Source organism: Labrus bergylta, chromosome 18 (assembly GCF_963930695.1).
Source record: "Labrus bergylta chromosome 18, fLabBer1.1, whole genome shotgun sequence".
Classification (NCBI taxonomy): domain Eukaryota; kingdom Metazoa; phylum Chordata; class Actinopteri; order Labriformes; family Labridae; genus Labrus; species Labrus bergylta.
Genome location: NC_089212.1, coordinates 23,054,291 through 23,065,911, shown reverse-complemented (window position 1 = coordinate 23,065,911; position 11,621 = coordinate 23,054,291). Strand labels below are relative to the sequence as shown.

The window sequence follows — 11,621 nt, the reverse complement described above, 5'->3', positions numbered from 1 at the left end:
AAGAAATGGAGGGTAACAAAACTGAGGGAGAAAACTAAGGGGTGGGAGTGAGGATGGAGGGGAGAGGGAGTGTGGAAATCATCAACAAAGTATGGGGTGTGATTCAGGGGGATGTGGGAGGTGGATGGCTGATACGAGTCCTAATAGGAGGGCGGGGTTTGAGTGGTATTTTTAGCAAAGCGGACATGATGGCTGTGAAATACAGCTGCTGGAGGTTGAGGCCACCCACACCCCTTCCTTTGGGCAGAGCACCTTTTGAAGCATGATGGCTGAGGCTACAGCTAAGCTACAACTACAACTACACAGCGAGTAGGTATATACAAGAGCAACACGAGGAGGCACTTATGAAACCACAGAAAACTAACCGGTGAGAAAATGAGCGATCAGTAGAGGGAGCAGAACTGACATATTCTTTGCCACCACACACTACAAACACACACAAAGTATTCTGCCCAAAGCAGACGTAAAAAAAAAAAATCAAAAGAACTGGTTGCACTGCGAGCCCTGTCAAAAAAAATAAATTAAAGACACTAGAACAGAGAGAGAGATGGTTAGTGATTCGCTCTGTGAAGCCATGAAATCTGATCGAGGAAGAGGAGTCCAGAGATGTCGGGGACATGTTACAGATCACCAGAGGACAGATGATGATGATGACGACGATGAGGACTGTCTGTAGCCTACCCTGAGTGGTGAGCAAGACCTTCTCGCATTGCTAGGCAACCCGAGCCAAGATGGAGTCTGAGTGTCGGGAAGCATCTCAACCCAGTGCATGAACTCCTCACGCCTGCAATAAATCAAAAATCACACATCATCATTTATCGGTTTTTTTCAAACGTTTGTTTTACAGAGCTGGATTACGCTCGCACTAACTCACCGAATGCCATCAGGCATCTTGATGTCCTTGTGCCCGTCGACCTTCAGGGCCAGTTTGAACTCGCTGTCGAAGCTTCCCTTTGTGAAGATGCGCTCCAGGAAGGTGTTCAGCAAACGCTGGTCGAACTCGTTGTCGATTCGACCGCCGTAGATGGACAGGGCCATGAGGGTTTTCAGAGCAGCCCAGGGGATCTTGTCCGGAGCGATATTCTGACGACCCTGTGCGTGTGTGTGCGATGAGGCAAAGTTTTAGAAGACAAGAAGAAGAATTCTACTTGAATAATTTAGTATTTAAGAGGTAAGAAATGATTCTCCAACCTTGGCGGTGTCGTCCAGCCAGGTGTCCACAGTGTCACAGGCAGAACGGAGGTCAGACTCTCCAAACTCGTATTTCTTGGACCAGCCGAGCGGTGCATAGCGCAGACGCTCCTGAATGACTGCATGGAACCAAGCGAGCAGGAAGTAGAGACGAGCACGCTCATTGGGAGCCTGAGGAAAGAAGTCATTGAGATGGATCATGTGGAGAAAGTGGATTGTCGGTAATAAGGATTGAGGAGGCGTTGGCATTGGGAGTGTTTTTTATTATTGGTATCAGAAGGTGCATTTTACTTTAATTAAAAGAAGAAGAAGTCCAGGCTGAGTTACCTTGCACATGCGGGCCACAGGGATGCTGCTGAAGGTTCGGAGCATGTTGGCTTTGACACCAGGAGGCGGCTCGAACACAAAGATACGACCAGCACGGAGCAGGTTCACAGGCACCTAGCAGGAAAACAAGATACTTAAATATTAAACACACAAGTCTTTAATATAAGATGTGAAACAAGCCTGCTGATTTACTTCTTTATATTTCTTTTTTAAAGATTAATCAAACAGTGTTGAATATTCTTGCCTTGGGGTTGATCTCCATAGTCAGGAAAAGCCTGAAGCTTGCATGAGGCTGCATGGAGTGGAGCTTCTTTTCCAGCTGCATCAGCCATCCAGGGGCCAGGTGGACGTTCTCCAACATCACCCACCTGCAGGACGGAGTCACTCAGTCAGTCATTTACAGTCTTTACAAGCTAAGAAATGACACAGACAGAACGTCACATACCGTCCAGACTTGACAGCAGTGTTGATATCTCTGTCTGCCTTATTGAACCCTTCAGCTGAACCTGTGGACCAAGTTTAAAAAACAAGACGTATCAACAAGAATCCTCGAGTATCTTCGGTCTTCAGGGTCTTAAGAGTATGGGCTTTATTCTCTTTCTTACCAATAGAGATGGAAGTGATTTGTTTGTTCTCCTCAGCAGCCAGATCTCGGACCAGGCCGCTGGCATCATAACCCGGTACAGAACACATCAGGACTGGAGTGCTCGGCTTCACCTGCAGGCGTCAGAGAGGAACGTCAGCAGGTTCAACAACAAACACTGACAACAGGAGAGAGAAGATGACTGAAAGTGTTGATTGGTAAATACCTCCATATCCACAATGTTAGCGAGGTCAAGAGGCTGCTCGATGATGTTCATGAAGGTCTCTCCCAGCACCTTGGAGACAAAGATGTGCGACATGGCCAGCATGCGATCGGGGCGGAAGGCCTGGATCAGCAACAGCTGGTGAACTGCCTGACCGATGGAAGCTGAAGACAGAGCGGAGTACACACAACACGTACAAGTTTAGACGACATTCCTATCAATATCAGCCGTGCTTGAACATTCATGCATCATCAAAAGATAGCAGATCTATATACTCACTGGACTGCATCTCCTCTGACCACAGATAGGGAACAGCCAGCTCTGGAGAGTTGCTCTCGATCCACATGAAGAATTGCTGAAATAACAAAAACAAGAAGATAATGATCACTGATATAGAAGGAAAGTATCGACTAAACTGAAGAGTGTTCATACAGTATACAGCTCTGCTTCATTACAGCATGAGGCTCAGTGTCCACCTAGCATTTTTCCGGGAGAGGAGCGCTAGACGTGGGCTCAGGAACGCTCACATGAAGCGTTTATGCTCTGAGAAGAAAAGCACTGCACATCTGTCCCGTCTCTGTGACAACAGTCTTTTGAAAACGGCCGCTGTATGACCGACACTGCTCCTTTGTTTTTTTACTGTTGAGATCGTGTTTTTTTTCCCCAATCAGACACGGAGCAAAGAGGATTGTGGGTACAAGACACGATCCATAGGTGGCAAAAATACAGGGAATATCATAGATTTGGAAAGCGCCCTTGAGAAAAGTTTAAAGATTTCTCAGCTTGAGTGCTCGGAGCGGCCGCATAAAAACGGCAGAGCGCTCAGAAAAAGGATGCTGGGCACTGTGCTTTTTCTCCAGGCGGCCGCTTTCTGCTGCAAATGCTCTCTACTCATTTAAAAAAAAAAAAATAGAAAACAGACGCTGGCGCTCAGAAAAAAACAAAACACTAGGTGGACACGGGGCTATCTCTAACTAGATGTGCAATATTGCTTCAGTGCTCACCTCGTCAGCCTCAACTTTGGACACAAGGTCTTCGAACGCTGGCAGGTGACTGAGGCGGACCATGGCCTCACTCTGGTCGGTGGTAAGACCTTTCACTTTGGGCACCGACATGCCGGTCAGAACGATCTCCTTTCCGCGCAGATAGTGCTGGAACTCTGTGTCATACGAGGGCTCGCTGGAACATACATTATATCAAAGATTAATATTCATTGCCAGGAAACCTTTTTTTGTTTCACACTGTTGGAAGTGTATCAAGAGAATACTGAAAAAAACGTACCTAGTGATGCCCTTCAGGCTGATCTTAGCCAGCAGCATGGCAAACGTGATGTGGTCCAAGTGAAGCATTCCTCTGGCTGCTCTGTTGAACACCACCTACATCACATCATAGAAAAAAAAGAAGTACATTAATGTTTATATATCAACCAAAAGAAGAGGACACTCTAAATCCTAAAAGGTGTAGTTCAAACCTGGAAGAGGTCTTTGGTGATGACAGCGAGTCTCTGTGAGTGATCAGTGATGCCCTTCAGGTTGGAGTTCTCGTAGAGGACCGTGTGGTAGGTATCCAGGAAGAAGTGAAGAGAGTACTGGTACAGGAAGTGCATCTGGAAAGAGACACAGCGAGAGTAAGCACGAGTTAGCTCTCTATTCCTTTAGCTTTAGAGAACTGGCAGGTTTTAATGCCACTCCAGAGGGTTGTGTGAAATTAAAAAATGAGATTCCCTTTTTGTGTTTCATTGTACGATCTGTGATGACCCAAGGGATGTTCTTTTAAAAATAAAATGTCCTCAATTTAGGCAGATTTCTTTTGGCTAGACGATTATGAAAAACTTGAGTTGTGTGTTTTTTTAAAAAAAAGGAATCTTTGTTGTCGCAGATTTTATTTGTAAAGCCTGGGAGAAAAGACAGAACATGCTGTTTAATCTAATAATGTTCATCTGATATTTTAATGAACATTTTTAGTTGTGTTTCTGACTCATGGCTGAACATGATTATTCAAATGGTTTCAGTGGTGTTTGTTATTGTTGTGTACGGTGATGTACTGTCAATATTGTTTGTTGTTGTGTATGAATTGACCAGGTGACAAATGAGTTTCCCCCCCCTGGGGATCAATAAAGTTTTCTCATCTAATCTTAAAGCTGAACTGTGACAGAAGCCTGCAGCTTTGTAATGTTATGAAATGTTAATGTAAACCACTGAGTGAATTTCTGGTGGTCTTATAAACCCATGAGGGGTCGGGTACTGACTGGGTGTGTTTCATGTTAATGACACGTTCAACGTTTCCGACCTGGTTGAGAGACTCCATGGTGAAGTAGATGCTGCTGCAGGCCGAGGACAGGGACAGGTATTGCTGCGACACCGCCTCCACCTCCGCCATGACAATATCCGTCTCCTCCACCTTCCTGGTCACCTCCGCCGCCTCCTTCTTCAGGTTCTCCAGCGTGGTGATGATGGTGTCATCGTCGAGGATGCGACCCTTGACCTCATTGAGGGCCTGCAGCAGGGATTTCTCCAGCTGACGCAGGCGCAGCTGGAACTCACCTGCACCACAAAAGAATGGGGGGGAAAGATGTAGGTTAGCTTTTTCATGACAGTCTGATCCACTGCCTCGTCGCTGCGTTAGCACGTCTGGTATTTTGTGTCTCACCCTGCAGCTTGAGGAGGTCAGAGCGTTTCTCGTCCACGTCGGGCCGCTCAGCCTTCAGCACCTCGTTCAGACACTGACTCTGAAGGCTGCTGCGTGTCACCGTGAAGTTGACGAATGTGACACGAGAACACAAGTCTGGTGGGAACTCGACCTGCACACACAAGAGACACATTAACCACATTTCATACGATCGATTTAGAAATGTCAGATGTTCCATTGTCCTAATTGTATACTTTTTTTCCTTTTGCCACTAATTTTTTTAAATTATTCTTTCAACAGAAAAAACATCAACAACATAACATCAGAATAATTGCCAGACATTTAGACATGTTCAATTTTAGGTCATAACCTAAGTAGTGCAGTTCACAAGGGGTCTTTAAATAGCTTCTCATAATTTACATGATAAAATAAAACAGTGAAAGGGAGGTAAACAACATAAAGTTGTCAGATCTAATTATATACATTATAAGACTTAGACATTGTTTAATTAATCCTTAAAAAAGTTGAATATTCTGACATTATTCTGAGATGAAACCTACAGTAAGAGCTACTCACCGTTGGGTCACGTGTAGAAAGGAAGATGACAAACGACGGTGACAGATCGATGTCCTGATCTCCCAGAGTGATGAGGACACGACCTCCAGTCCTGCGGACCTCTCTGTTCAGCACCGGGTTCAAGATGGGGTCGTAGCTTTCTACATCCTAGAGCGGGGGCAGAAAAATAATAAATTAATCCTTAATGAGGTCTATGACCAGTGAGCAAGAAGCGTGTTGAAGTCAGCGGTTTGTACCTGGACCAGCAGCGGGTTTCCAAAACGCAGGGCGCTCTCCAGGTTCTTCCTGAAGGCATCGTCCAGGAAACTGGTTCTGGTGATTTTGCGTTCTTTGTACTCGTTCATTATGAACTCCGTGGCTTGGCCAGATGGATCGATGATAAGCGGGTATCTGTAAAAAAAGGTAGATGAAAATAGTAAAGACGCTCAGGAACGCTTTAAGTAAATGAGTAATGACACCAAAAAGATGTAAAGATGAAGATACTGACCTGTTGAACCTCTTGAGCATGATGGCGTTCTCAGTGCAGAGGTCGTCTGCTGGGAGCGAGTTGGCCTGCCAGCGGAGCCTCTCGTCGGCGTTGGACAGGTACTCGGTTCTGGCGATGTCCGTACGGAACTGAAGAGAGAAAATGAACGACGATGGAGTTTCAAATAATTGGTAAAAATAAAAAGCTATCACATACCCCCAAGAAAATATGCAAAACCACAAAGGTGTAACGATTCACTCAACAAACGATACGACTCTCAATTTATTTTACAAAATGAGACTGAAGACAAATGATGAGTGAAAGAGAGTCCTTTAGGGGGCAGCAGACCCACTTGTTTCTATTTCTTTTTCTGCTCTTACCTTCTTATTGCTGTTATCTTTTTATTTGCTTTTATCTCTTTTAGTTTCTTACATCTTTTTAAATCTTTGCTCCTCTTGCTCTCAGCTCGTGTTGTTGGGTTCTTATGATGGTTCTTATGATGGTTCTTATGATGGTTCTTGTGATGGTTCTTGTGATGGTTGGGTTATATATGTCTGTTGGGTATCGTGCACTTTGGGTTCTTTTCTGTTGAATTGTATTTAATTATTTTGAGTATTTTGCATTTGTTATGTTCTTGCAGTTGTTTATGTTCTTCTGTGTTTGCTTTAGTTTGTTCTTGTTTTTGCTGTTTGTCAAAGCACTTTGTAAACCTGTGTTTTTAAAAAGGTGCTATATAAATAAAGTTATTATTATTATTATTATTGTCAGTGTGGTTTGGCCTTTTAATGTTTTTTTTCTCTCAACAATGGGAGGTGATTGGTGATTGATCTTCTCACCTCTTTCATTTTCTGTCTTGGGGGAAGCCAAAATGCGTCCACACCTCTAATTTAAAAGACGGGTGTGGTGCATCCTCAATCTCTAAATCTTGCTCTGCAACTGCTGACGCTCACCATATTATTGCGATTTGAGTACCGATGTGAATCTTGACACCTTTGAATCGATTTATCAAGATTGTACGATTAATCTTTACATCCCTAAAAACCACAAATTGAATGATAAGCCCGCAACATACTGCTCTGATAATGACTAGAAGTATTGGTAACGCGTGTCTTGTAATTTTGATGATCGAGCGACTCGGCCCTGATGTATCAGAGTTATAAGCACCTGAATGTTGGCCTGCTGCAGGTGGTGAGACCAGGTGGTGAACAGGTTCTGTCTCATCTGCTGTTCAAAGTATCCGGCGTAGGAGATGAAGGCGGACGACAGCAGACAGTCTCCAGCGATGGTGGACATCTGGTTCTTGAAGGTCTCGCTGGTCTTCTCCCAGCGGTCCCTCTCAGCCGACAGACTCTTCAGCAGGGCTGTGCTGCGGTTCACCTGCGAGGAGACGCTTCAGAGTTTACTACGTTGTTCAGTTTAACCCGGATTAAAAGCGACAGATCCAGAGGGGGAAAAAGAAAGAAAAAGATACCTTAGCTTCTACAGCGGCCAAGTCGGCCTTGATGGCCTGAGCCTCCGAGATGAGGACGGCGTACTCCTCCTTGTAGCGTGCGATGCTGGCCTCCAGGTCTCTGATCATCTGCTCCACCTCCTCGGCCTTCGTCTTGTTGTCCGTGGCGTCGTCCTCCAGCTTCTGCAGCTCGTTACGCAGAGGCTCCACGCGCTTCAGCATGTCGGCATAATTGAGCTAACGGAGACGATAGAGAGGAGAGGAAGGTAAGATCAGAAGCATTCACTTTGAGCAATAATAATGTTATCATTTTTCATTCTGTTACGGCTCGTCTACCTGAGCGATCGCCCATTTCACCATGGGTCCACAGGCCAGAGACGCCCTGTTCACTTGGTCGTAGTTGTAGCCCGGGTTGGAGAGGTAGTTCTTCTTCATCTTCTCACGGATGGAGTCGCTGGATAAAGAAGAAGCAAAAAAAAAAAAAAAGTCAGCAGCTTCTTCACACAGTCGATAAAAAAACCAAAAAAAAAACCTTAATGTGAAATAAAATCACCGGAAGAAATTAAATAATTCAGTGGATCATTTAGATTTTGTTGTGGGGTGGGAGAGGGGATTTATACCATCTCTGCTCCTAAAAAAATGTAAAATCATTTACAAAAAAGAAGAGTTGTAACCATAAGCTCAGTGTCTGATTCATTAGAAGATCAAATCTGATCAGAGGAGCCGCTTGATTGATATGCTGATTTGATTTGGCTTCCATTGTCGGCCGTTCTGATTGCTGGTACCTCATTTCCTCAGAGGAAAAGTTGACTATGCTGCTGATGAAATTGTCCCTGATAATAACTTGTCTGATTTTTTTCCAGTCACTGGTCTCCTCGCCCAGCAGAAGGCAGATAGACTCCAGGGCCAGCTTGACAGCGGCTGGGGGATTGGTCATGGCCCGCACTTCTACTAGGTGCTGCCGCTTTATAGAGCTCACGGCTAGTTAGGTGGAGGGAGGAAATGTGTTTGAAAGACAGGAAGTAATCAGGGGGGAGAGAGGGAAAGGATACGGGAAGGGGGGGGGGATTTGAAAGCAGAGACAGAGAGGGAGAGAGAGTTTTAGTGAACAAAGTGCACAACACATTTCTCGTCTTAGTTCACCTGATGTCTTCAGCGGAGAAGTTTACAATAGTGGGGATGAAGTTCTCCCTCATGATGATGGAGCGGATCTGCTTCCAGTCGGTGGTGCTCTCTCCCAGGAGCAGGCAGATGGACTCGAGGGCCACCTTCACGGCCGCGGGTGGATTGGCCATGGAGCGCACCTCCACCAGGTGCTGCTTCTTAATGGACTTAACGGCTATGAACGTCAAGGGCGAGCAAAGAGAGGGGGTTATGAAAAGTGGACGGGGCGGTGATGAGGGAGGGATGCAGTCAAAGAATTAGTTGTGAAAACAGTTTCACGGTCATAAAAACCAGAAATCTTTTGGCCTAACGGTGGAATAGAACAGACTGTTGTGGATTTTAAGAAAACTAAAGGAACATTTTTTTTAAGATGGCAAACATAGTCGGCCTTAAAATGTTCGCTGTTGCTGGTACCTTTTGGTTTCCAAATACATTAGAAGTAAATTTAAAAACAGACTATTTTCTAGTATGATGTGTAGTCCTGTTGTTTCATAAACAGAAGGATGACTACGTCTTTCAGCTCATTCTGTGAAAACAATTAAAAAAAAAAAAAGGTAGAATAGTTTTTTTACTGTACCATTCTGAGCCTCGATAACAGCCGGCTCCACTTGATCCAAGTCCTCTTTGACACTCAGCTGTTTGTCTTTGATCACTTCCTGCTGCTTGTACACAGATTCCTGGATCTCCTGGCTCATCACCTGGAAGCAAAACAAATTGCACAGGAGGACAGTTAATCAAAACCACAACAGAATATCGTTTTCTACTTCTTGGTGTTAAATTCATCTTTGCGTACCTTTTTCTTTTCGGCCTCCTGCTGGTCTTTGACCATCTTCTTCAGCTTGTCGTTGGCGGCCGCGTTCTTTGCCTCCAACTCCTGGCTCTTGATTCTCAGGTCGCGACGGAGCTCCTCCACCTGGATGAGAAAGAAAAGTTACGATCACGCACTGAGAGAAACAAGCACGACTGTAGTCAAGAGTTCAAGAACGATGTGACAGGTCTTTAGGAAAATTATCTTAGCAGGCTCAACCAAAGAAGACGACAATACATTCTGCATCGATAAAGGAATGGTTTAACTCTTGTTGAAAGATCATTAGCTGTAATTCATAAGGCACGAGCATCCACTTTACAGGCTTGGGATTTCCTTTTTTCAACTCTTTCAGATCCACTTTTTCTAACCGGTATTATAAACAAAACGCAAACTTACACTTTGTGTGAAAAATGTTTACTTAAAAATAAATTAATAAAAAAATAAAGTTAATAAAATGTATCTTTAACTGGGGAAATTCCAGCTCAGCATATCTTCGTTAGAGTTTTTAAAAGAAAAAAGATTTATAAAATGACTAAGCCAAAAAAAAGAAAAATAAATTGTTTACTTGAATTCCTTTTTTTTTTTTTTTTAAATCTGTTTATTTGTTTTAGTTTTATTTTGTGTGCATATGTGGGTGTGGGTGTGTATATATGTATGTATATGTATGTATATGCATATCATAATTTCAATCAGTAATTTTGTATGTTTTTCCTCATCAAGGCAACGGCGATCTATAAATAGTTTGTTTGATGATGCTGTCCTAGGTTTCTGTCATTGACACTCATGTGTACAATCATCTTGTGTAAAATTTCAATAAAAAGTTGATCAGAAAAAAAAAAAAAAGAATGATGTGACAGGAAATCATTAAATCTCTGCAGCATCGTTATATCATGAAAAATGTGACGCGTCTTCACCTGATCGACGGTCTCCTTTATCTTGCGGAGGCCGACGTTGAGGTGCATCTGCTGCTCCTCCAGCTCGCTGCGTTTCTCGTTGAACAGGTTGGCGTACTGGTTGATGAAGTCCAGGTAGTGTCGAGGGGTGATGGCCATCGTGTGACCACCTCGTTTAGCCAGACGGTTGTTGGCCTGTGAAGAAATCACAACGGATTAAAGCTTAGCAAACGACGCCTAAATATCCCGTTTCACACCGAACATTACATCCATCGTGAAACCAGAACCACGCCTACCTGGTGGAGAGTCTGGTGCACAAACACGCAGCCGTTGACGATGGCCTCGCGGTGAGACGGCGGCTGGGGCAGCTTGTCGTAGACGATGGGCATGTAGTCCGGCACCTTGTAGTTTGGTTTCTCCAGATCCATCTTACTGGTGAACTCCTTACCCACCTGGTACAGGGCCTCTGTGGACCAGTCTCCAAACCAGTTCAGCACACACCTAACACAAAGAAAGGTTTGCGGTCAATACCATCTTCCATCTTGTTTATGTTTCAGTACATTGCATTCATTAATCCAGATTCTCATGTGCAACATAAGAGACTAACCACTTTATTAAACATTTATCTTCTATTCCATGACAGGACTTGATCCATCATTCTTCTCACTCATTAAGTCAGCGGATTGCTTCAAATTTAACACATTGTTATCAATTTCCCACTAAATTTTCTGTAATAGTTCATTTTTTATGAGTGGATTTTTTTTCCTGTGATACATCAACACGGCAGCTGCACTCTGACCTTTTGATTGACACCTCATTTGGCCAATTTACAACCTTCCATTCATTGTTCCCAGCCTATAGAGCGCCACAGGAATGAGTCCTAAAACCCTGAAGTAAGTTAGCATTTGAGCGCCATGGGGTCTAACGTCTAAAAGTCAATGTGGATTTTGAATGTGTTTGTGGTTAGACTCCTGAAATAAGGTCTGTGGTGAACACAAGCTGAAGAGATGTTGGTGTTTTGTTAAACCACATAAACTACGTTAGGTAATACCTCCACTTGTGAAGTTTGAAGTTTTTACTCGTCTTTAAAAAGGCGGTTGCTAACAAGTGGCTAAATGTGACTACAGCGGTTGTCGGGGACATTAAAAGGTCATCACGCCGGACACAGAGGGCGGGAACTCTCTCACTAGTCGGAGATGTCTCCTGTAGGTTTAATCTTTAGGTTCAGGTGAATATTATGTTAGTAAACTATTTATTAAGCTACGTGGATTAGTTTATCGGAGATCGTCTGAAGCATAACGCTAGTGACGTC

The 11,621-nt window shown here is 44.0% G+C and overlaps 1 protein-coding gene across 1 annotated transcript in view; it reads right to left on the bottom strand.

Moving 5' to 3' along the window:
- Positions 1-11,621, bottom strand: part of dync1h1 (dynein, cytoplasmic 1, heavy chain 1) — a 31,027-nt gene that overhangs the window by 2,654 nt on the left and 16,752 nt on the right. The window contains 26 exon segments of the mRNA XM_020647981.3: positions 682-708; positions 711-784; positions 875-1,092; positions 1,192-1,362; positions 1,519-1,632; positions 1,763-1,886; positions 1,964-2,024; positions 2,124-2,235; positions 2,328-2,488; positions 2,604-2,679; positions 3,329-3,503; positions 3,606-3,700; positions 3,796-3,930; positions 4,614-4,867; positions 4,974-5,124; positions 5,529-5,675; positions 5,765-5,918; positions 6,016-6,143; positions 7,159-7,371; positions 7,466-7,681; positions 7,781-7,898; positions 8,588-8,783; positions 9,186-9,306; positions 9,402-9,521; positions 10,331-10,504; positions 10,606-10,810. Coding sequence (XP_020503637.2) covers positions 682-708; positions 711-784; positions 875-1,092; positions 1,192-1,362; positions 1,519-1,632; positions 1,763-1,886; positions 1,964-2,024; positions 2,124-2,235; positions 2,328-2,488; positions 2,604-2,679; positions 3,329-3,503; positions 3,606-3,700; positions 3,796-3,930; positions 4,614-4,867; positions 4,974-5,124; positions 5,529-5,675; positions 5,765-5,918; positions 6,016-6,143; positions 7,159-7,371; positions 7,466-7,681; positions 7,781-7,898; positions 8,588-8,783; positions 9,186-9,306; positions 9,402-9,521; positions 10,331-10,504; positions 10,606-10,810 — 3,740 coding nt within the window.